The sequence below is a fragment of the Emys orbicularis genome, chromosome 11 (genome assembly GCF_028017835.1).
Source record: "Emys orbicularis isolate rEmyOrb1 chromosome 11, rEmyOrb1.hap1, whole genome shotgun sequence".
Lineage (NCBI taxonomy): Eukaryota > Metazoa > Chordata > Testudines > Emydidae > Emys > Emys orbicularis.
In genome coordinates, this window is record NC_088693.1 from 17,924,208 (window position 1) to 17,949,330 (window position 25,123).

General features: G+C 40.9%; 1 protein-coding gene across 1 annotated transcript in view; it reads right to left on the bottom strand.

The window, feature by feature from the left end:
- Window positions 1–25,123, bottom strand: part of TMEM163 (transmembrane protein 163) — a 161,025-nt gene that overhangs the window by 12,516 nt on the left and 123,386 nt on the right. The window contains exon 6 of the mRNA XM_065413845.1: window positions 11,040–11,151. Within this exon, the coding sequence (XP_065269917.1) occupies window positions 11,040–11,151 (112 nt within the window). The remainder of the gene's footprint in view (window positions 1–11,039; window positions 11,152–25,123) is intronic.

Sequence of the window (25,123 nt, forward strand, 5' to 3'; positions counted from 1 at the left end):
TCACCAATGATGATTGTGAAGCTTGGTTGAGGCAGGGGCATAGCAGGGTCGGGGCATGGGGGCTTGCCCCGTTCCACCCGTCCGGCGCTCCTTCTGGGGAGCAGGGTCGGGGCCTTGCCCGCTCCCTGGCAGGAGCACCGGGCAGGCGGGCAGAGGAAGCCAAACAACCTTATAAAGGAACTTTGCGTGACTTTAAACGAGTATGTTCTCTAATAGATCATCAACCTAATAACGAAACAATGTTAACTGGGATGACTTTAAGTGAGGAGTTACTGTATTGAGGATGAATCCTAACATTTGCCTTTAGAGTGCTTGATCTCACCACGCTGCATTAATACTAATTTTGCATTTAATAAAACACAACATGCACAAATATTTTTGTACATGTTCAACTTCAAGGGCTCGGTCCTGCCCTCAGAAATATGAACATGACTCTCACTGTAGTCAATGAGAATTGTGTGTGAGTATTTGTGGGAAGAATTTGATTCAAAAAGTTTGCTTGGAGAGGTTCCTGAAATATCCTACTAGATAGTGTGTTATGATGGTAGAATGCCCACAATGGTGCTACATTTTGCATTATAATGTAGAAGAAAACAATGCGCTCTTGATTGGTGATGCAGCATGATACATATTAAGTCTGAGACTATTGCTTTAGAAAAGTACCATCTATGTACTGTCCCACGTGAAATGTAGACCTCTGAGTTATTTTCCTGAGCTGGCCACAAGATGTCACACTTATTCCACAAAAATCCTGTACAACTGCATTCGTTTGGTGGTTGCATATATTATTTACCTGTTTAAGAATGAAATTTGATCTTAAAATGTCTCATTGTTTTCATTCTGTATTTTGCTATGTAATTTATCTCTGAGAAGAAATAAATGAACTGTTTAACTGTCTGCTGGTGTTTTGTTTGTTCTTCTGTTCTAGGATTTAGGATTTTGGATTTAGGAGTTGTTACTGTGGGAGCATGGGGCTGTTGGTGTGGGCTGGGAAAAGAAATGTTTTCAGTACATGTCACTGTTTCTTGGTTCTATGTTTTGTAGTTCAAAATCTTTAATAAATGTTAATGGGAAAAAATTACAACTTGAGAATGAGTTTCCCAGAGTTCCGTAGTGGAAGTGTTATTTCCAAAGTCTCTGGGATGAAGACTTCACAAACTATATAGTACATAATATGTGTTTTCTCTACACATCATTTGTATTCCACTGCATGGTAATAAGACATTCAATCCCCTGTCATTCATCACCAATGAAACATCCTGTGACAGGAGCTGATGATGATAACTTCCCTCATATTGCTGCTAGTCCTGAAGATGTGGATAATTTGTAATAATACTCCTATCGTGTCTTATGGCATTTCTATCAAATCCATCACCATAGGGTCTCTAGATGCTATATTTTTTACACTAATATAATACTGCTATATATGGTGAGCTGCCCTCCTCTATACCTGTAACATGGGTGTCATCTTTGAACCAGCCCTCTATGTAGATCATCACATCCAGGCTGGGTCTAAATCTTACAGATGCTTTCTGCATAGCATCTCTAAAATTTGGGCTTTCCTATCCATCCATGTAGCTAAAACTCTTATCTAGGTCCCTCATCATTTTGCATCTTGGCTACTGCAACGTTCTCTTCTCTGGCCTTGACTAATGCAACCTTGAGCCACTTGCATCCATTCAAAATCTGCTATAAAGATCATTTTTCTTGCTCCTCTTGTTGATCATGTCAATCCTCTCTTTGCATCCTCGGTTGGTTCCCCTTTCTCCACCACCTCAAACATAAGCTACTTGTCTTCACTTACAAGGCCCTTCACAGCATATCCCCATCCTACCTAGCATCTCTCATACCTGTTAAATTTTCAAACAAGCACTTTAGTGTTTCCTCCCATGCTGCCCCTCATGCTTGGGAGGGGCAAAGTTACCTTGTTGTCCTCCTCCAAATCTCTCCTTAAAACTCTCCTCTGCCATGACGCTAACAAAATCTTGATATTGCCTAGCGGCTGGTATGCTGAGGCAATTGCCTATCATACTGAGTGATAATGTCTCATTATTTCCTTGTGCTCCCCTTGTCTGCCATATCCAGCTCTTGTCATATATGTAGATTATAAACTTTTGGGGGCAGTGTTCATCTTTTTGTTGTGTTCATACAGCGCCTAGCACAATGGGGCCTGATCCATGCCTGGGGCTCACAGGCATTACTGCTATTCAAATAATAATTATAATATAGAACCATTCACCAGAGGATCCCAAAGCATTTTACAAACGGTCATTTATACTCAAAAGAGTGACTCTAGAAATGGCATTGAGGGATTACATGTTTCTCAATGACTCAGTAGCCAATTACTGAGTTTACAATTGTAAAGCTGTCTACCGCCACTGCACACACATTACTGAGATCTGAAAGTCAAGCTTTGTTCTTTCTGGCTCACACAACTGCCTTGGTGATAAGGATTCTGCAATTAGAACTTTGTTAAAAATTCAGTTGATGTGCAAGCCAGACAAGAACACTCTCCCATCGTTATGCTGGCTAAGCAGTGTCGAGGGGAGTTTATATATTAAAAAAAACAGTAAAAAAATTATATTTGTAACTAATTTAAACAGATTTGACTCAAGAAACAGAAGATCTGTGGACGAAAATGGGGTTATTTTTACAGTCACTTTTCTCACTATAATTGTACATTAAGATTCATGGGATCTCTGTATTAAATGCATTTCACACATAAGAAAACTAAACCATGAGAGGATCTGTAACTTGCACACAGTATTTCAGCAGCAGAGCTGAGAATACAAACAAACTTCTTGTTTCAGTCTACAAATAGGAGTCAAAGGACCATAGTTAATTACTTGTATGGAGGTAGAATCCAGAGGCCTCAATCTGCATCAGGCCCCCATGTGCTACTTGCTATACAAATATAGAAGCACAAATGTAGCTTGCTCTGATAAGCTGACAGTGTAAGAGCCTGTCTTGTCTACATGGGAAAGTTTCACCAGTTACACAGGTATAATTATACTGATATAGTTAAAACTCTATACATTGGTATAACTCTCCATGTGGACATTCTTATTCCAGAATAAAAGTGGCTTTTTTCAGTTTAGTTTAAACTCCTTCCATGTGACAAGCTAAACTGAAAGAAACCACTCATTCCAGAATAAGTGTGTCCACGGTATACTGGTAAGTAATACGATATCAATTTAAAGTCACACTTCAGCTTATATTGGTATAACTTCCCATGTAGACAAGCCCTAATTTGAAACAAGATGCATCAACAGAATGTAAGACACAACAGGATGGAAATGGGTAGGGAGCAGGGAGAAGATAGTACCTTGCAGTTAGTAGTTAGATGGTTCCAAATCTGAAAATGTTTAACTAAGTAAATGAAACCCTCTGCCCCGACTATCATTCAACCAAAGCATCCTTCAGTGCCTGATTTCTACAGGCATTGCAGCAGAAGTGGATGTTGAGGATGAAAATGGTAGTGGCCTTGTGTATTAATTCAGAAAGATCATTCCATGCAGCATGAGAGAGAGAGAACCCAATCCTGAGAGGTCACAGGCTAGGATCATCTGGGTATATATATCACCAAATCAATGCCCTGCCATTGCAGGGCCCTCAGGCACTGGTGGCACCTTGGTCCCTCCTGATCACTGCTTGTGGCACTCTACGGTGTCGTCTCCAGAGGGCTGTAGTGCTTTGGTCTAATTACGGTTGTTGGGCTTGTGCAGGGGTGTTTTGTGGCCTGTGATATATGGGAGGTTGGACTAGATGATGTAGTGGTCCCTTCTGGCCTTAAACTCTGACTCTATAAGGTATCAGACCACTGGAATTCACACAAAAGTCAGCTGGAGTTGCAGGTCTGCACCTTCTCTCTGAATTTGGCCCATGGCATTTAAGCTCTTCAGAAAAGGCATCGTGGCACCCTATCTGTTTTTATTCTGCAAAGGGCTGTGCACACCTACAGTGTTTTGCTGGATAAATAGTAACAGTTTGTCTTGCTGGCATTGAATGAATTTAGATTTTAAAGAGCTATGATTATCAAATCTTGCAGTAAAGCAAAAGCTTTCTAAACAATTAGCCTTAATAAGGAGCTACACATCTGAGAGAGATTTTGCTGTTTTGAAAAAAAAAAAACCTGTTTCAGAAATAAAATGATAGGTTCCCTTTGCTCTAATAAAGATGCTTGTGGTTCTACAGCCTGTCATAGCAGGAAGTAAATTAGTAGGAAACAGAAAACTGCTAACAACTGACAAGCAAGGAAAGTGCTAAATCAGTGTCTCGACTGATGGCTAGCACTGTCTCCCTCTCATTATTTATATATTAAAAATAAAGTCATCCTGCTGAAGATGCAATTTTACCACACCTGCAATATCACCCTGCTACATTTTCTAAAATCCCACTAAAAGAGAGAGAGAGAGAGAGAGACTGAGGAAATTATAGTTTGGTCCCTAATTCTTCTAATCAAAAGGTGAGCAGGCTCCAGGATGTAATTTGGGGTAAGAGAGACTTCTGTGCCATTTCTGCCAAGCAAAGGATTCATTCAAGACCAGAGCTTCACAACAATTTGTCAGAAAATGACCATTAGTCAAAACCAAAAGTTTTTGTGGGAAAGGGTCAATTTCAATGAATTTCCTGTTTTGAAAATTTTTTGAAAAACAAAAGTTTCCAAATTGTCAAAACATCCGATTTCAACATTTTCAAAATGTTCCATTTTTGGTTTGAAACAACTTTTCATCTTGGAAAATTAAGTTAATGTATGCCAAAAAAAATTAAAATGAAGTCAAAATTGAAATGAAATGTTTCTAAATTATTGAAACAAAATGTTTTGACCCAATCCCCCAAATTGGGAAGGTTTCTGATTCATTAAATTTTTTGAGATTTTGACTGATTCAGAACAGGATATTTTCCCCTAAATCTCAAATTCTCACAGGACAGGAAAACTGTTTCTAACTCAACTCTATTCAGGACTCTAGCTGTAAGGTTCCAAATTAAAGAGGAGAGAGAAAATGTCGCCTTTATATATGTGTGCAGGAAGTTCTGTGTTCCTGTAGCTATGTGATTGATCCCAAAGACTTTATGGAATGAATTCCATTGGCTTTAAGGGCTATATCTCCTCCTGTTTTAAAGTCTGTTCTATATCTGGGTAAGGCAGTTCAGGGAAATTCTACACTGCAAAAAAGAAAACCCGTGACTATGTATCAATTGCTTTGGGCTTGTGGGCCTTGTACTACAGGGCTAAAAATAACAGAGTAGATGTTCCCTCTCAGGCTCTGAAACCCACAGAGGGGAGTGGTTAAAAATAACCCTGCACCAAGTCTATACTAATGCTTCCACCATTGCTAGCATTACTGAGTCTCCACAATGCTAGGCCATTGATAGGAGAATTTTTTTTATATTTACTTTGTGTAATGGCCAGCTCGTGGACAGTCAAACCCAGTACTGGGAGTCAAAGTCCAAAGTCATGAGACAGGAGTCAAGAGTCTGCTGGGGCAGGATACTGGAGGATCAAAGGCAGGAGACAAACTGGAGGTCAGGAACCACAAGTCAGATGTCAGCAGTCAAGCTGGGTTAGGATGCTGGAAATCAAGCTGGGGAAAAGGGAGCAGGAGCAAATGTAAGGGAGCACAAGGCACACACTCCAGAGCAGAGTGGAGCAGAGTTGTTCAGAGAATTTCCTGTTCCTGCTGCCAGTTTAAGTAGGCCCAGCAGGCCAATCAGCTGCTCCGGGACTCTGACAATTAGACCTAGGGATGGAGCTTCACACTGGAGCTGGGCTTCAAGGATCTCAGGTAAGCTATTGCCAGCAGTCTGACAGGTGGAGGGTTGGAGCATGGCCGCTCCCATGAATCCTGCAGACCCAGGTTTGAGAGCAGTGGGCAATGAAACATTGTGGACAGGGTTACACCTGATACACCTTGGTAAAGTCAGAGTAACATCATTTAATTCAAACCAGTTACTTCCAAGCAACTAGTTTCAGTGGAGTTACTCTGGGTTTGCACCAGTGTTAATGAGATTAGGATCTGGCCTATTGTATTGAAAATATTTTTTAAAAGATCATAAAACCCTAAGAGCCAGGTCCTCGTTTTGAAAGACACATAGATGTGAACGTTCTGGGACAAGAACCTCTTGTCTTACTCATGTAAAACTTCCAGTGATCTGCCATCCATCTTTCATCTCACGTGCCTCCCAATGGGGGTTTCAGATGAGTAAAGCTAACAGGATTTGGCCCTTCATGAATGAAAATCTCCTCAACATTAAGCCAGATGAGAATTCCATTTGCATACTAAGAATAAGCACTTAGTGGCTGGGGAGCCCATATGCTGTAAAATAGACTATTGTCAAGGCTGTAGTTCATACTGTGTAAGAAATGTAACATGCAAGGGACACGCTGTGTAAGAAATGTAACATGCAAGGGACACGCTGCCTGTCATACAATATCACTGAAATAACTTAATTTGTTTACTCGTTATAGAGACAACGACATCCTAATCCTGTCCCTCTTTCAATTGCTTCCTATGCGCCTAAGTGCCTTTGTATGTCATTTAAATTTAAGGGAAGAAGGGAAAACAGAGAGGCAGTTTGCTTATGTATACAACTGACTGCATTGTGAAAGCTGTAACCTGTGGCAACCCAAATAATTATTTGGTATTGCAGCCTGAAATTCAGGTTCTAAAGACTTGTGTAGTGGTAGAAAATGAAATACTTGTTGAATCAACTTTGACCAGAGCCACCATAATGGTTTGGTCTGGGGTCAGAAGATGCGAGTTCTATTCCCAGCTCTGACTCTAATTTGTATGATTTTGGGAAACTAACCTACTGGTAACATTGTGTCTCAGTATCATCATCTGCAAAATGAGGCTAAGGCACACCCAGTCAGAGGGATTAAGGCTTATTTCTTTACTGTTTGTAAAGCGCTCAGAGATCCTCTGATGGAAGGTGCCATAACATTAATACTACAATGTGAAATCTATAAGGAGCAGACACCCCAACAGATGATGCCTGTAAGAATTTGTCTGAATGATGAAGACACATAATGGTCCCCTCCCACTGACCCAGCAGGTCCTTCATCACCTCCCAGTGATGTGGTTCCTGTAAGGTTTTCCATAGGAGAGAGAGGTGGCCGTGGCCAGAAGCTGCTGAAAGCCACACCAGGGGGCATGACTTAATAACCTCAGCGGTCCCCCATGACCTCATAGTTCTGGACTCAGTGAACAGTCCTAAGAGGATGTTAGGAGGGAGGTGTCTGTAGCAGGTCTGGGAGGTCACAGTCTGGTGGGAAAGGAAGTAGTTAAGGGGAAAAAACACTCGCAAAAGTGAGACACGGGTTAGTTACCAGGGATGAATATAGCTAAGGACTAAATTGGAGATGGATGGGGAGAGTTAAACCAGCCTCTAGATGGATAGGGGAGGGTTGTGGGGGAAAACACAGAATGGAAATTAGCTGGCTGGAGTGGGATGTGGGGTGGAGGGGCGAGGAAATCCGTAAGACTAAAGTCTCCAGGGACAAGTGAGGCTCCACAGAAAGCTCCCGTACCCATTTAGGCCCACTAGTTTGTCAGTGACATTCAAGGTCAGTGTGCCAGGGCGGGCGGGGAAGAAAGAGGAGTGAAGGAAATTAAATACAGTTTTAAACAAGCTACAAAAATCATGGACCCAGCAAGGTGATGGCCAGTCCCCACCTCTGCACTCGTGAGTTATATTCCTTCCCCGTCTCTTTTTTGGCTTCATTTTAGGATTTGTTTTGTTTCTAGATTGTAATCTCTTTGTGGCAGGGCCCGAGGCCATCCTGTATGTCTGCACCTCACCCAGTGCACTTTGGGTGTGTTTGAAGCAGGGCCAGCTCCAGCTTTTCTGCTACCCCAAGCGGCAAAGCAGGGGAAAAACAAAAAAAAGATAAAGCCAATCGGCAACACCTCAATCGCGCTGCTTCATTCTTCGGCGGCAATTCAACAGCGGGTCCTTCACTCCCTCTCTTCCTCTACGGCGGCACTTCAGCAGCAGCTCAAAGAGGAAGAGAGGGACTGAGGGACCCGCCGCTGTATTGCCGCCGAAGACCTGGACGTGCCGCCCCCCTTTCCATTGGCCGCCCCAAGCACTTGCTTCCTTTGCTGGTGCCTAGAGCTGGCCCTGGTTTGAAGTATACATAGATAACAGAATAAAATAATTGTTCATAACTAAATATAGCAGTCATTAGAGTTAACTTAAAGCTGAGGGGAAAAAATAAGGATCCTTAAGATGAAACCTCCAGGGCAGCAAAATGACACTCCCATAATTTGTTAATTATTTCCTATCTGCTGTGTGTGTGTATATATACAATGTATTCACTTGGGAACCATCATTCTCACAGATAAAATCTAATAGGGATTTGCAGCTTCCTGTGAAATCCCAGCCATAATCGCGGATTCACTTGTCCACAGAGCAAATCCCTGTGGCCTTTTTCAAAGCTTTACAATCTTTGGTTTTATTTGTAAAAAGAGCATGTGAGCATATTTGCACCTTTAAAAACAGCAGCAGCAAGAACACCCCCCATCCACATCCAACAGGGTAGCTAAAGTGAATAGCTGCTTTTAACAACTGTTTCTATTCAGAAATCCACAGTGAGTGAAATTCACTCATGAAAATGGGAGCACAGAAGAACCCCAAATGCATCAGAACTATGGTAGTGGGATGGATAGCTGAGGAGTAGATCTGCACAAGTGGCGAGTGAGGCTCCACTGAGCTGAGAACTGCACCTGTGCCACAGAGACCAGCTTGGAAGAGTGATTTGGTGACGTTCTGCCTGGCAGAGTGAGTGCATGAGTGGCTGCTACTGCTCCAGCCCAAGGTGGGGAAGGTAGATTCAATCTCCCCAACTCCCAGTGTTATCTGTTTATAAAGTCAGTATACTCTGAGGACGGAGGTGAATTTCGCCCACTGGGCAAGGATAATGTACCAATTGTGTCTGTACCCAAGCTATATAATATATATGTAATCTGACATGTCAACCAAATTTACACTGTCCTGTTTTGCTTCCAATTCATGTCTAATTTGCTGTACAGTATCACCCCTGAACTCCTTCTGTATTATCGCTTTCCAGGTTCTCCCGCTCATTAAATTCTGTTTGTTGGGTGTTCCCCAGATGTATTAGTCTATATTTTTCTGTGTTGACTCTCATGTTATTCTGTCCATGATTCCAGTCTCTCTAAACTCATCTGCATTATTTCTCTCTGATTGGTGTTCATCTCATCCCAAGGAATGACATTTGTGATCCCATTAACAGAGTCATAGAAATATAGGGCTGGAAGGGATCTCAAGACGTCATCTAGACAGCCCCTGCATCGAGGCAGGTCCATGTACACCTAGACCACAACCTTGCTTGGAAGCCTACTGTAGTGCTTAACTATCCCTATAGTTAGACATTTTTTCCCCAATATCTAAACTACATCTCCCTTGTTGAAGAGTAATCCCATTACTTCTTGTCCTATCTTCAGTGGACATGGAGAACAATTGATCACTATCCTCTTTACAACATCCCTTAGTATATTGGAAGGTTTTTTATCAGGTCCTCCCTCAGTCTTTTTTCAAAACTATACATGCTCAGTTTTTTTAACCTTTCCTCAGAGGCCAGGTTTTCTAAATCTTTTATCATTTTTGTTGCTTTCCTTTGAACTCTCTCCAAGTTGTCCACATCTTTTCTAAAGAAGAGCACCCAGAACTCAACACAATAATCCAGTACTCCTCACCAGTGCCAAGTACAATGGAACAATTACCCACTGTTACTTACATATGATGCTCCTGTTAATTCACCCCAGAATTATATTACAACTGCATGACATTGTTGGCTCATATTCAATTTGTGATCCACTATTAACTCCCAGATCTTTTCAGCCTATCCAGTCATTCCCCATTTTGTATTTGTGCATTTGATTATTCTGTTCTAAATGTAGTACTTTGCACTTGTCTTATTTGATCTTGTTAATTTCAGACCAATTCCCTAATTTTGTCAAAGCATTTTGAATTCTAATTCTATTAGCCAAAGTGCTTGTAACCCTTCCCATCTTGGTGTCAAATGCAAATTTTACATGCATATGCTCCAGTTCATTATCCAAGTCATTCATGAAAATATTGAACAGTACTGGACCCAGGACCCTGCTGGACCCCATGAGATATATCTCACAGACATTTCACAGAACTACTACTTGAGTATGGTGTTTCAACCAGTTATGCACCCACCTTATAGTAATTTCATCCAGACAACATTTCCTTCATTTGCCTATGAGAATGTCTGTGTCCCCCTATGAGGGACTGTGTCAACTACAGCTTCCCTCCTATCCACCAGGCCAGTAACCCTCTCAAAGAAGGCAATTAGGATGGTTTGGCATGATTTGTTCTTGACAAATCCATGCTGGCTATTCCTTATAAACCTATTATCCTCTAGCTCCACACAAATTGATTGTTTAGTAATTTATTCCACTATCTTTTCAAGTATTGAAGTTAAACTGACTGGTCTATAATTCCCCGGTCCTTTTTGTTCCCCTTTTTTAATGATAGGTTCTATGTTTGCTCTTCTCCAGTCCTCTGGGATCTCACCTGTCTTCCAGGAGTTCTTGAAGATAATTGCTAATGATTCCAAAATTGTTTCAGCTAGTTCCTTGAGTACCCTAGGATGAATTTCATCAGGCCCTATTGACTTGAATACATCTAACATCTAAATATTCTTTAACCTGTTCTTTCCCTATTTTGGCTTGTGTTCCTTCACTACTATTGTTAATATTAATTGTGTTAAGTACCTGGTCCCCATTAACCTTTTTAGCGAAGACTGAAGCAAAACAGGCATTAAACACTTTAGCCTTCTTGAAATCATCTGTTCCATATTGTGAAAGATACTAAATAATACCAGTGAATCGTGTTAGACTTCAGGTACCCCATTACCTATTAGTGCTCTCATCTCAATATTTTGCCATGCACAGTTGCCCTTTGTTCCTGAGTCTTCAGCTAGTTCTCAATCCACATGATATTATCTGAATGATTTTGTATGAGGAATGAGGTATTTTCCTACTCACCATCAGTTACCAGGGCTCTGCTTGTAAGGACCTTTCCCAACATAAATTTGATCACTGCCAAGATAGAGCAAAGGATTCCACTTAGAATGGAGACACTAAACAGAAAGTCATCCTGCAAAAGAAGAGGGTAGATATTAGTACGTCTTCCACACTTAGTTGTCCTGTACATTAAATGCCAAATTCTATTTTGAAATAGCTGATTTATCCAACAAAGGAAAAGACTTTCTAAGTTATGATTTCCATTCCACCCTTTGCTCGCTCTGGTGTGTCTAGTCGCTTCATCACACATGGTTAGTGACGGGCCCAGGCACAAACTTTTGGCTCTTGAGCCAAACTACTCAGAGTTAGGGGATATTTTGATCTGGGTTTGACTGGAGGCTACTACTCATGCAATGGTTAGACAAAGAAGCAATCTGTTAACTGAGTTACAAAGTTATCCTGGCTTCCTTACTTTGGTTGATTTTGATGTTAAAATCATATTATTCAGATCATTTCTGGGTGTACAATTTCCTATTAGTTAAAAGGGAGGGGGGGGGGGAAATGTATTAAGGCCAAACCCTGGTGCCAGTGAAGTCGATAGAAGTTTTGCTATCAATTACTGTTTTCTGCAGCCTACATTCTGGTCTCTCAATCTGCCATTGACTTTGCTTTGGCACTTAGTTTAAGCTGTTATGACAGCAATACAAATAAATGAGAAACTTCTACCACAAACAACTGAAATCCTTCCAGTGACGTATGACTCCTGTAGCCCATTTATAACTGCAAACACAGTGTTAATAGAACTGTCTTGATTCGTGTGAGTCATCTCTGCTGATGTCCTCTCATCTCTGCAGCTTCTAGTAGTTCAATGTCAATGGCACCCTGGGATTATGATAAAAATATTCTGGCACAAATCCTTATTGACAGCAACAGGATTTGGCATCAACTTGACACATCTCACCCATGTTATCAGCAGAGGCAACTACCATGATGGAAGACATAAGGAAAGGGAAAAGGGGCTTTGGAAGGTACAATGGGCATTGGGAACAAAAGAACATAACATCTTTAAATAACTCACTAAGTGTAGTTGGGAATCATATACATTTCTATTCTATTTAGACTCATAGACTTTAGGGCCAGAAGGAACCATCGTGATCATCAAGTGTGACCTTCTGCACACTGCAAGCCACAGAACTTCACCCACCCCATTCAGTAATAGACCCCTAACCTCTGGCTGAGTTACTGACATCCTCAAATCAGGATTTAAAGACTTTGAGAATTCACCATTTACTCTAGTTTAAACCAGCAAGTGACCTGTGCCCCATGCTGGCCTGGGACTCCAGGGACCTCCTGCTGCTTTGTCACTATAAATAAGGTATGGTTTTAATAGCTGTCAAAGTATACATTGGACAGGGACTGGAGTGGAAATAATTGTTTTGTGATTTGCGCCTCACCGGTCAAAAAAGTCACAAGTCACCACTGCCTCCCACTGATCATTGTCAGTGGAAATCCTTGTAGGGTTTATATCATAAAATGGGTGTGGGGTCTGACTATACGACCAGCAGCATATGATCAGCTGTCAAGTAGCACAACTCCACGAGTGGGAGTGTAGATTGGCCACTGGTATTGTACCCACTTGGCTGTCATCTGCCTTTTCTCAAAGTAAGATTAGTCAGGATGTAAAAATGCCAGCAGGTGTCTGCACAGGAATTCTCACTGTTGCCACAGGTGGGAAAAGTGTAATAAGGACAAGGCGTGCCACGCTTTCAGCACTTCTCCCTAGTCAGTGTGATACAGGGGTCTTTTCTGTCAGAACTACATATGCTTTAGTCTTCTACAGCATGGTTTGACTGACATTGCTCTCCAACTGCCATCCCTATCCAGGGCAGTCAGGGAAGCATGTTTAAATAGTTCTGATCCCCATGTGGGCACAGCCTAATTAGTTCTAAATGTTAAATTTAATCAGAAATGTAATCAAATTAAAAGGGGGCTAGCAGTGTGCTTACGGTATGCCTTGGATTTCTTTGTAGATGAAGGCAATTTTCCTTATATACTCGGGGAGGAAAAAACCTTCAGCTGTTGATCCTAAATATAGATTGATATTTTCACCTCTATATATGTGCAATTAATTATCATTCATTCTTTGATGAATTTCACCAAATATCCTGATGCTCAAGAAAAGAGTAAGCCAGATCTTATTTCTCTATTAAGAAATCTACATTCTTCAGAGCATGAAATATGCCTTAGCTTTGTGAAACTTCATCTACAAATGCAAAGAAACAATTCACGAAGCACTCAGTGGAGCAAATGCTGCGTCTCTCCTATATCACGTTCACCAAGGTAAGACCTAGGGCTGATTTGAGACAACCCTGCATAACTGGAATTTTTTTGAGGTGGGATTTAAGTTTAGTTGTTTGCTCAAGCCTAGGGCATCAAGGAGTTTTAGGAAGCTAAATCACATGGGAATGGCTTTGGGACACAAGATAGAACTTTAAGGAGTTAAGGAATGGAAGGTCATTACCTCACCCATCATGTCTTTCTAATATTCTGGGACTTACACGGCTATAACAACACTACATACAACAATGGAAGATGATATAATTTTAAGGACAGTTACAACTTTCCCCCCCTATAAGCTCATGTTCCACAAGTGATAGATTTACTTGAACTGTCAGGAAAAGATTTCAGTTACATTGTGGATTTCATGATCACCAGCTGTGATCCTTTCAAAGATGATCTACTTCCCATTAAAGCCTTATTGTGGAAATCTGTGGGTCACTTTGCTTCTGTAGCTTTCTGAGGTTTTAGTAAGTGATACATTGTTTGCATGTCCTTGCTGCTTTTTCCAGCATTTGGGAGAACAGTGAACTTCAACAGTGCAGATCAACCACTTAGTACTTTGTTTACAAAGCCAAATGAATATAATAATTTGCCAGTGTATAATCAAAGATGTGCTATGGCATAGGTTGCTGTATTTATACCATTTCTGCCAATTAGTGGAGAATATGATAAGAAGACATTTTTCTCACTTCAACCAGAATTCCTTCAATCTGCTAGTCAGAGCTAGCCATGGTTTGGTAATATGACTCCAAAGGATTGTGGGATGTTACTGCAAAGAAGGTTGGATTTAGGTTCACAATAAACAAGAATGGCTCCTTTTAAGGATCTCAGGTGGCGAGAGTCTGAGAATTCTTGATCTAGGAGATATTCAAGTCTAACTATTCATTCAGAAGCTTGAAAAATGTGTGTCTGATTCCTTCTATTATAGTATTTGTTTTGTTCCTTCTGTGTCAGACCTGTTTTGAGAGAGGCTATGATTTGATTCTGTATGTGTTTTGCAATATGAGGATGTGTAGCATAGGTTTTTGTCCTGAATTCAATTTACTTTTTGTATGTTTTGCCATATCCATGGTGCCTAAAATGTATTTTGCCATTTGTTATGACTGCCCTGTTGTGTGTTACTAATGTGATTGGAATTTGTCTAGCCAGTTTATTGGAACCCAGGGATAACATATAAGTGTAATGCAGGTTTCTGAATAGACAGATATCACTTCTACAAACTCCTAAACTGAATACATGAATGTATTTCTAGGGGTTTCAGAAAAAATATTTCTACTTACTTTATTTTTGTCATTGAACTATAGAACACAACTTAAGTATTGTTATAATTATTCACATAGTGGTATAGGAGATCTGATGATGGAGAAGAATTGGGATGTGGACTGGGTGACCAGATATGTTCTTCCAGCTCTTATTTTTATGGCAGATGTACAAAGTGAAAAATAAAAAACAGAGTTCCTGTCCCAAAGAGCTTAGTTTAAACCCATAAAACACCAGATTTTCAAAAGAGCACAGTTTGCATGTCCGTACCTAAATGAATATGATCGTAGATGAAAATTTTAAACAACATCCACAGAGTGGCATTAGGTACTGTGGCAACTGAGTACTTTATAGATTAGATAGGTAGACTAGAGAGAGAGAGAGAGAGAACAATTTTAAAAAGTAAAAGGGTTTCCAATTCTAAATCCACTTTCCTTAATCCCTTAAAATGCTCCCTGATTTTCCAGGTGCACAATACCTGGAAATAGGAAGAACAAGGCATCTCTTGGCTCAGAGCTAGCAGGAGGGTTTGGCAGGTGGAAGAGGAGTCAGCTCAGGACCCCTGTCTTGTGGATAAGACTGAGGAAGAGTTTGGCAACTAGGATGGGAGATGAGAGTGCCATCTTTGGGTCAATAGGTGAGAAGGTAGCATGAGGGGAGTCAGCTCAAGTTGCTTGCTGGGAGATAGGTTGCAGTAACATTCAGAAGCTGAGATGAGGTGAGTTAAGATAGTTGGCAGAGGATGGCAGGAGGGTTATGCAGCTGCTTTATGGGTCAGGGAGATTGTGGTAGGGTTTGGCAGCTGGGAGAGTCCATTGGAGTGATTTTTGGGGGGTTAAAATGTTTGGAGTTATTGGCACAAGGAGGGGTTCTTGCAGGTCAGTTGCTTTGGGGGTAGGGATATTAAACAGATGCATACACTAATATGTAGTATCACAGAGACCTAAGAGTTAAATGTGTCACTCTGTGGCTGTGAAATAATTATCCCGCTAAACTAACTTGTCCTTCTCAGAAATGACTAGAAGAGAGACAAAAATTGAGATCTAAATTAATAAAATAAGCCTGACCATCTGGCACCAGGTCCCTTGGGACCTTCCCTCAGCCCCACCTTCTTTGTACCTCTTGCCTTAGCATCTGACAATCACAAAGGGGGGAGCATATCTACGCAGACTCACTGTTAATTTTCTCTGTGTAATGTTAATTAAAGCAATCACAGTGAATTATTACAGATTAAATTTTAGATGCTGAACCTTTCCATATGATGGAATCTTCTCATCATGGTAAATAGAAGCTCTTTCCTTTTCCATTTCCCTCTCCCCTTGCTCCTACATTGCTCTCCATTTTGTGTGTCTGTACCCACATCTCTTATATTTATTTAGAGAGAGAGAGCAAGTGCATATCATTTTATATATAAAATATCAGTGCACACTTAGTCTGGTTCAGTGCTGGATGGCCATTCTCCAAACCACACAAGTGCAAGCCTCTCTCTGCACATTATAACAATGAGAATCCTCCTGTACAAAACACCCTTGTGCTGATGCATAACTGGAGTGACACAGTGGCTGCCTTATAAGGCATGGTTAGAACACTGATTCAAGGCTGGTTCATAAGGGAGGATATCTGAGTGCATTTCTTAGGGTACATCTATGCTATAGCTGGGACCATGCTTCCCGGCACAGACACATGCTACCTCTACTCAAGTTAGTGCACTAAAAATGTAGCTGTGTGGCCAGGGGTAATATGGATGGCAGCTCGGGCTAACCACCAGAGTACATTCCCTGGGGATCTGGGAGGTGAACCCAACAGCCATGCTACATCCCCCTCCACTGACACTACTATTTTTAGTGTGCTACTTGAGCACACAGGTATCTGTCCACCCATGCCTGGGAAGCATGATCCCAGCTGCAGTGTAGATGGACTATAATTTCTGCATTTTAGCGTTAATATTTAACTTCTTTTAAAACATTGTGCTCTTTAAGTTGTCAGAGAGAAATTATTTCTAGGAAAGGGGAGCACTCAAGTCTTGCCCCTTGATAAAGCCATCCAGCAGCCCCCTATACTTGAACCAAGTGCACTTTGACCACCAGAGTAGGTGAGAACAGGATAATGACAGTTGTGTGTCCATGCTGCATTTAGTTAAACTCAAACAACCTTTCCAAGCAGAGCAGTGACCATCTGTTCATTAGCTTAGTCCCTGCAACATAAGCAAGTTTGCCTGGTGGGGGGTAGTTACTCATATGAGAAGGGAAGAGTCTGAAGTGGGGAATGAATATAGCCTCAAGATTTCATTTCATTGTTATTTGTCACTAGAGGGATCCCTTCCAAATGTTTTCAGGGGTCCGACCAATATGTCACCTCAGATGTTTCACTTCTGAGTAGCCTTTGGATTAGTAGTTGGAAGAAACTCCAATACAACACCCCCAGCCCTGTTACTACATTTAAGCTATTATTTGTTTTTAATATTTATCTTTTTTGCTTCGCTCTAATTCCAGGCTGCAGAATTTCTACTAGTTGCTAGTTGCTCATGTCTGCACAATTGGAGTAATACAGTGGCTGCCTTGCAGGGCACAGGTTTATCTCCCCTCTTTACTTTCAGTCCCTCCTACTCATTCCTATCTTTGGGGTGTGGTGAGGGACTTCCAAGATCCTCATTTCACTTTCTGCTTATTAGTGTTGGGCAAACAGACCATTATTTGTATTTGGCTGATATTTATATTGGGGGGAAGGTGTTCCTCTTGTTTGGATGATGTACTGACCGCCTCCCTCTCACCTCCCCAAATAACATTACCGTCTGAATGGTGGAAGGACAGCTTCTTCCCTCTAGCCCCTCTAGCAATTGGGTGTCTCATCATATGGAAGGAGTGTCAGGAGCAGGACAGTCTTCCCCAGCCCCTCTGGGATGGGTCAGATACACTGGGGCTTGGATCACCTTTTGCCAGTTCCTCCTGCGTTTGGAGTGACAAGACAAGAATTGTCTTCACTGTCCCTCCTCACGTGTGTGTCTGTGCACGCGTGCACACACACACACACACACTATTTCTTCTTTCTCCTTCCCCATGAGGTATGGGTCTCACCCCCTTTCTCCTCCTCATGAGGAGGGAAAAAGAAAATATAAAGATAAGCTCAAGAGAGGCATCCTGGTGGCAGTAGACCAGGCACTAGGAGCACATCAGCTCTGCCAGCTAGGGGAATATAGATGCCTTTCTTGATCTTATTCTTCTATTTTCTTTTTCCCTCCTCATGAGGAGAGGAAAGGGGATGAGACCCATCCCAGAATGGGCACTGGGGATGCTGCTGGCAGCACCAGTGGGGCAAACAATCTGAACTGAGCTGAATTTTTGGCATTTGTTCATTCAAAATCCAGTTTGCCCATCACCACTGCTTTACACGCACCCCTACTCCCTCACCTTCAGGGGCCTGTCAATACAAGACAGCAGGACTGTTACAAAAACATCAGGAAATTGCTATATCTGTATTATTTCAGTCTGAATGGTACATAAGCTCTTCAGCCAGGAGATGTGATAGATGTGAGATCTGGGAATTCAAAAGACTGTATTGAAAATGTGCCAAACAAGTATGGACTTCTGGGACAATAAGTGTTAAGTGGATTTCCTGGGGAATTCCTAGGCAGAGATTATTAATGTAGATTTCCCCACCTCTGGTTATGCAAAAACCCAGCCTCTTGAAGCCTAAGGCAAGGGTGACTATCTGTTACAGAAAGCCAAGATCAAAGGCCTGACCTGTATAAAGAAACAGCTGATCTACCCACCCTTCTTTCTGGTCTGAGATAGATATGAATTTGTAACCATGGGGAAACCCCAGCTGTGGGTTTTGATGGACTGTAAACTTCCAGAACCCTAGGTCAGAGTTGGGGTGATCTCTGGTAGCTTTTTAGCATGCATGTAGCTTCTTCTATTGTTTTAATGCTTTCCCCTTAAGAATACATGTGCTTGTTTAGAAGGAGTTATGTGGTAATTTATAACTATGGACAATACACCGGCCATAGCCCTTGGAGAGAAAGCAAATAGCAGGCACTGGCCTTTTTAGGCTGTCTGGTTTGCTGGGGATATCACAGTATAGATCAGGGAGCTGTGCAGCCTTAAAATCCCCAGTCAAGATGGAGTGAGAGACAAGTTGCTGCCCGGGAAAAGTGATGGCTGGGACCCAGAAGCCCACAATTGGAGTAATACAGTGGACTATGGTGCGGGAATACAGGTGCAGTTGCTCTGAAACTGTGACAAGGGCCACCAAACTGTCCCCCGCCCCATCCTTTCCCTTTGTCCCATCCCCCTCAAGTTTTCTTTACTGCTAGCCCTAATCCCCTATTATCTGTAGATCTGACACCACTGCACAACTAATAACCACTCCATGTAAAGTACCAAGAAATAAAAACACTACTGCTTCCATTTCAAAGACCTGTGGGTTTTTATGTATAAATAGTCATCAGTTTTCAATGCAAACATAAAACCCCCCAAATCCCAATCAAATTTTATCCCAAATAATGAATGGTTTCCGCAAGCTCTCACTAATCAGTCTGGAGGGAACGGCTGAGAATCCAGAGGGTCTGTCTCGCAAGCTAGCTTCAAAAGGGGAAAGCATTTTAATCACTTTCGTTGTCAGAAAACAATCTGACAATCCAGTGTCTGATTCAAGGAGGAGATGTGCATTCTCTTCACACAGAGATAGAATCATCTATTATTAGTACAAATATTATCTTGAGAATGTCTAGACTTGCATATGTACTGTTGAAGTGCTGCGATGGAGCAATTCCATAGAATCAGAATATTCATAAGAAATAATACAAACATAATGTTCTGAATGCTGCTTTCAAGAGATTCTGTGGCCCAAGCCATAAATTTAGGAACTATGAAGTCAAGAAAAACATTTTAAAAGTGAATTTAGGACTCATGAAAAGGGCCCGCTTAAAATAAAAAATTTTCAGTTCAAGAGACATGGCGCTCCACACTTCCCCACTCTGCCAATGTAACTCACCCATGTTCTATATCTTTTGACTTCAAATGGATATAAAATACCATTTAAATTAATGTTTGTCTTTATATAAAGAGATGTCCCTCTAGTGAGTCAGCTAGTTGTCCAGCTGAAAGTGGATTGAGACCACCAATTCATTTCACACAAGCCACTAAACAGATGCTAACTTTTGTTTGCTATCAGCATGGGTCAGATTAGATCTGAAGTGTAAGTCTCCATATGCTATTATCAATCACTTGAGCCATCCAGTAATCAACATCTAGGAGAAACCTAAACCAGTCATGATTATTTGCTTAAGTATATATTGTCAATAATGTTCTCAGTGCTTTACTGACACGCAAGAAGTCACGGTCCCTGTCCCTAAATGCTTAAAAATCTACATAAAATACTTCCAGAAAATACTGTCACAAAAAAAGGGAAATTTAACCTAATAAGCCAGACTTCTCTGTCAATCAAGAAATTCCTTCCCTAGCTTCTATCCCAAACCTGGGGGAGAGAAAAAAATCAGTGGTAGTCTCTCAATGTATGTAGAGCTGTACAAATCTATCTCAGTAGGCCCTTTCCTTCTTGGAAATCAGAATCCTTCTTCAGCTTGTCTGATGGTCTTTAACCAGCAGGCTACCCCTGCCCATTGATCAAGCTAGAATATTTCTGGCCTAGCACTTGTGATCTGTTGTTGGAGGATGCTGAGTCAAAGTAGAATCCCAATTTGTTGGAGTTACTCTGGAGATGGAGCAATCCCCCCATTAAAGCCTCTATATCACTCCTATTTCTGTTTCCAACCCTGTTCAAATTAGGGATGTAAAAGTTTAACCGGTTAACCAATAAGCCTGATGCGTATCGGTTTCTGTTAATGATTAAAACCTGCCCCGGGGGCTCTGCTGCCAAGAGCCCCGGGGGTGGGGCTGGCAGCTGGGACCCCCAGGCGCGGGGCCAGCAGCCAGGACTCCGTCTAAAACATGGGGGTGCTGCAGCAGCCCCTGCACCTCTAATTTCCCAGTTAAACGTTTAACCATGTAACCAATAGAATTTTAATCAGTTAGATAGTTATTGTTTTTACACGTTATTTACATCCGTAGGTTGAATCCGTTTCTACACTGGTGACAAACAAGTAATAGGAAAAGGAATTTCTTGCCTCCATGTTTTTTTGGTTGCACCTATGCCGATAACCACTCATCTTGCTATTGGCCTTTGAAGAGCTAAACATGTCCTGTTGCAATGTTCAGGACATGTTTAGGTTAATCTGTTATCAGGCTGTAGACACAGTTCATCTTTGGATTTTCTCAAGGAGAAAGTTAACTTGAGAGGGAAGTACTAAATGCTACAGGAGGCCAAAAATCCTCCGTGATTGAATGCCATTTTCATGAATGAAGATAGGGCACCAAATCAAGAGGCCGCTCTGAGGGAAACCAACTTACTCACTGCCTACAAAGAAGGATTTGTCATACGTCAGCTAGATGACCGGATAATTTGATCCTACTTCTTCCTAAGACTGCTTTGGAGACTCAAAAACTGCCCCATCTCCCCTCCCCCCCAAAAAAACAACCAAAAAACCCACAGGTAGTTGACAGGACTCAAAAATTAACAGTGAACTGATGTGACTCTGTTCCAATGTGAGGATTTTAGTAATGACGCATGATCCTAGTTGTTATTATACAAGTGGTCTGGACTTGGTCAGCCAAATAAAATGTGTTTGTCAGATGCAAGAACAGGAGACGACACATTATTACGGCATTCAGAAAGCTTCTTTGAGATCTATGGATGAAAAAACAATATATAAAGGACAGGCAAACCAGTCCTGAAAAACATAAACCCAAACCTTCTGCTCAGATTGGTTACTATAAAGACCTTCTTCCCACGTCAAACTTAAACCACACACACACTTTCACTTCACCCCTCCAATACCTCTTGAACCTCTTCCACCCATCTCATCCTCCAACAGACTCCACCCTCTTTGCTCTCTCTGTGCTTCTCCATATTTCTGGAAGTGTTAAATTGCCACAAGAAAAGCATTTGTTTACCAGGATGGAAACTTAACTCACTCATTCTCTCTCTACTTAGACACTCTTATGACCAGCACCACAGTAGCTACATGCTTCCCAAACATTAACAACATTGTCACAACACCCGCAATGAACTGGGGAAGTATTATCATTGTACCACTTGGGTAGCCTTTTGAGGTTCACCAGTCATCATTTTGAGAACTAATCCCTGGGGACAGGTGTTAGGATTTTAGTTTTGTAACAATATTTGTTAGTTACCATGATACAAAATATACTTTGAACCTTTTGTCATTTTTGAATGACAATAACAATCCACACTTTTATCTAGTGCAGTGCATTTTCCAAGAACATTACAAATATTATCTAATTCACCTTTGTACCAACCGTATGAGGAAGAGTAACTGTACTCTAGATTTTACAAATGGAGAAACTTAGAATGAGAGAATCAAATTCAGCCCTAGCATAAGGAGGTACAACTCTCATTCGCTCAGAAAACATTGCTTCAACTTCTGCAACAGCTGAATTCAACCCAGAGAGATTAAGTGAATTTCCCAAGGCCACACAGCAAATAAGTAGAAGAGTCAGAATTAGAACTCAGGAATTGCAGGCCTTTGGTCTACTACATTATACGACCTCCTGTTCCTCTTTCGTTTTTTGTTCAGCAGTATAAAGCATAGTTAGGGGTTAACTACTCCTACAAATGAGTATTCATCTACTAAAATATAGGGGAGGAAAACAATTCTGATATGATTTACATGCCTTTTGTGTACATACTGGGTTATTTCTCCAATGTGCTATAGCAAATGACAGAAATATTGACCGATAATTGCTTACTCCTGCAAGAAGTTGTCCTTTGCCATACTGATAAGGACAAACACTAAACTTCATTGACACTACATGTGTTACACTATTATCTGGGGAAATGCAAACACCGACAAGTTGAAAAGGTAAATTGATTTACAACCACACATGAAATTAAAACAGTCAGTCTCTTCGCTAGTCCTTTTAGTCTTCTTAACAGACAAGAGTGTGTGGTATCAGGTCAAGTGATAACCCACCATTTTCTTTATTATTGCATTTTATTTAATTATATTATCCAATAGTATTTAATTATTAAAACAGGGTGAAACCCCCCAACCCCAAAAAAGATAAGTAATTTCCATCAGAGAAGCCCCAAGGTTAAGTGCTAACACATTCAGAGACAGTGTTTGACAGCTCAGACCGAGTTGAGTTCTGATGTTTCTCATCTCATATTTTCAGTTCTAGTAGTTCAAGATCAAGAAATTACTGCAAACTGAATAGGATTCCAGACACCATGACATCAAAAGAATGGAGTGTCAATATTCCTCCAAACATAAATGAACACAGCTACTGAGTTTCCATCTATTCTTTGGACAGAAACATAGGCCACTGTGTAGGATCTTTCCTAAAGCTTTGAGATGTAATCCTCCTTTCATTAATATGACACACGGATGCTCACACTTCTACAGTTGGACATGAAAGCTAAAAACCAAAGAAGAACTCATGCCAATAAAAGTTAAATGGGGAATGAAAATCTTTAGGTCTAAACATACATATTAATTAAAATGCTGTTGAGAGAGTGTGCGTGTAAATTATATAGCTATACAACATGTCAAGGTGGTATCCACATGATAAATTACATAACAACTACTCACATTATATATGTGGAGGTGTTAGCACTGGATAAACTGCAAAGCCATATGATAAATTACAGAACTATAATATGTTACCACTTTGCACCTCCAGCAATGGCCAGATTTCTTAGGAAGGACATCACATGGACTAACTGGTAAGAGCCACATTAGCACAGAACAAAACGTAGCATTTTATATTGCGGTAACTCCAAAAATCAAAATACAGCAGCACAGGACTAAAAGGATGCACCAGTGAGCAGATTAAAAATAAATAATACCTTTTAATAAGCAGTATAAACATATGTATGCTCGTATGTGTGTATATATAGGCTTGGAAGGATTACATTTTTATCGGTAAATGTCAATTTCACTGTACTCTCACAACCCGATGAAAAAAATAATCAATTTACCAATAGGCAATGTCATAAAAATGGTGCTTGAGAACTTTAGAGTTTGATTTAAGAATATTTGCTTTGTGTATTTTGACATGAGATGTTGACAATTTGTATTTTATCGGTGATAAAACTTTAACTTTTTAAATCCCAGTGTCTGTCATTAAATAATTGTCTGACTCCCCCATGTAACTGTGAAAATTTAAATAGATAATGAAAAAAATGCTTCAAAATAAACCTCTGTCAAAATTATAAAAAAATCAAATTCTGCCAAGCCTCTGTGTGTGTGTGTGTGTGTGTGTGTATGCATGAGCCGGCACACCCACACACACTGCGTATACATACACACAAAACAATCTCTAAATCTGCAAAAATAACTCATGCGTTTTCAAAACACTTATTAGAGCTATAAACGCAAACTAAGAGTGGATGAGAAATATGTAGTAGGATCTGCTCTGGACAGGTCTCACCAACTTACTGTGTCCTACAAGCAGGGGGAGAGACCCCAAGCACACTTTCTGGTGCTCAGCAAATTTAACTCCCCTAACAGTAACACAAGGGGCCATCTGTCACTCACAATTGTACAGTAGTGCTCCATTCATTGTGCCTAGGCCCACCACAAGCAAAACTTCCATTGACTGTGATGGGAGGTTCAGCTGCAGGTTTCTGCCTGTTATTTATACCACAATAACTGGAAAAAACATTCATTATGCTACTCACTACATATACTCTATAGCACAGTCCTTGCAAATAGCCCTGGAGTGCAAGTGCTCATGTTTTCAACACTTGAGACAAATTCATTTCTGAATCACTTTTAAACAAACTTCTGTTCCCCAGAATAGTAACAACTTATACATAATTAATTTACTACCCAACTTTCCCAAAGTGCTGGGTCATTGTTCAGTGCAGGCTTTTTCGTATCATACATATAGAACAACATAAATTGCCAAGCATCTGACACACACATACAAAAACACACTCATTTATCACTTCAACTTCTGCCCTTCAGGCATTTCCTAAGTAATCAGTGCACAGTCCCAGGCATATTAGGTAAGGGAACTAAAAAAAGGAAATATAGCATGTACCAAGACTTTGAAATGTTAAAAGTATTGCAAAAAGCCATGACCTCCATGGAAAGCATTCCACTGCAAGCCACTTCATAAGATTTGTTGTTATTTATTTATCCGTTTTTGAAATCTCTACATGTGCTTAGAAGCCTCAAAATTAGGGTGACCAGATGTCCTGATTTTATAGGGACAATCCCGATATTCAGGGCTTTGTCTTGTCTATTACCCCTCGACCCCTGTCCCGATTTTTCATGTTTGCTATCTGGTCACCCTACTCAAAATACAAGTATAAAAATGAGGCCAGATCATCCTCCACTGTAAATCAAGCTAAATTGAGTGTCTGGCACTCCTCACCTTACAAGATGGGACTCTGAAACAGGATATTTGCATGAGCCTATA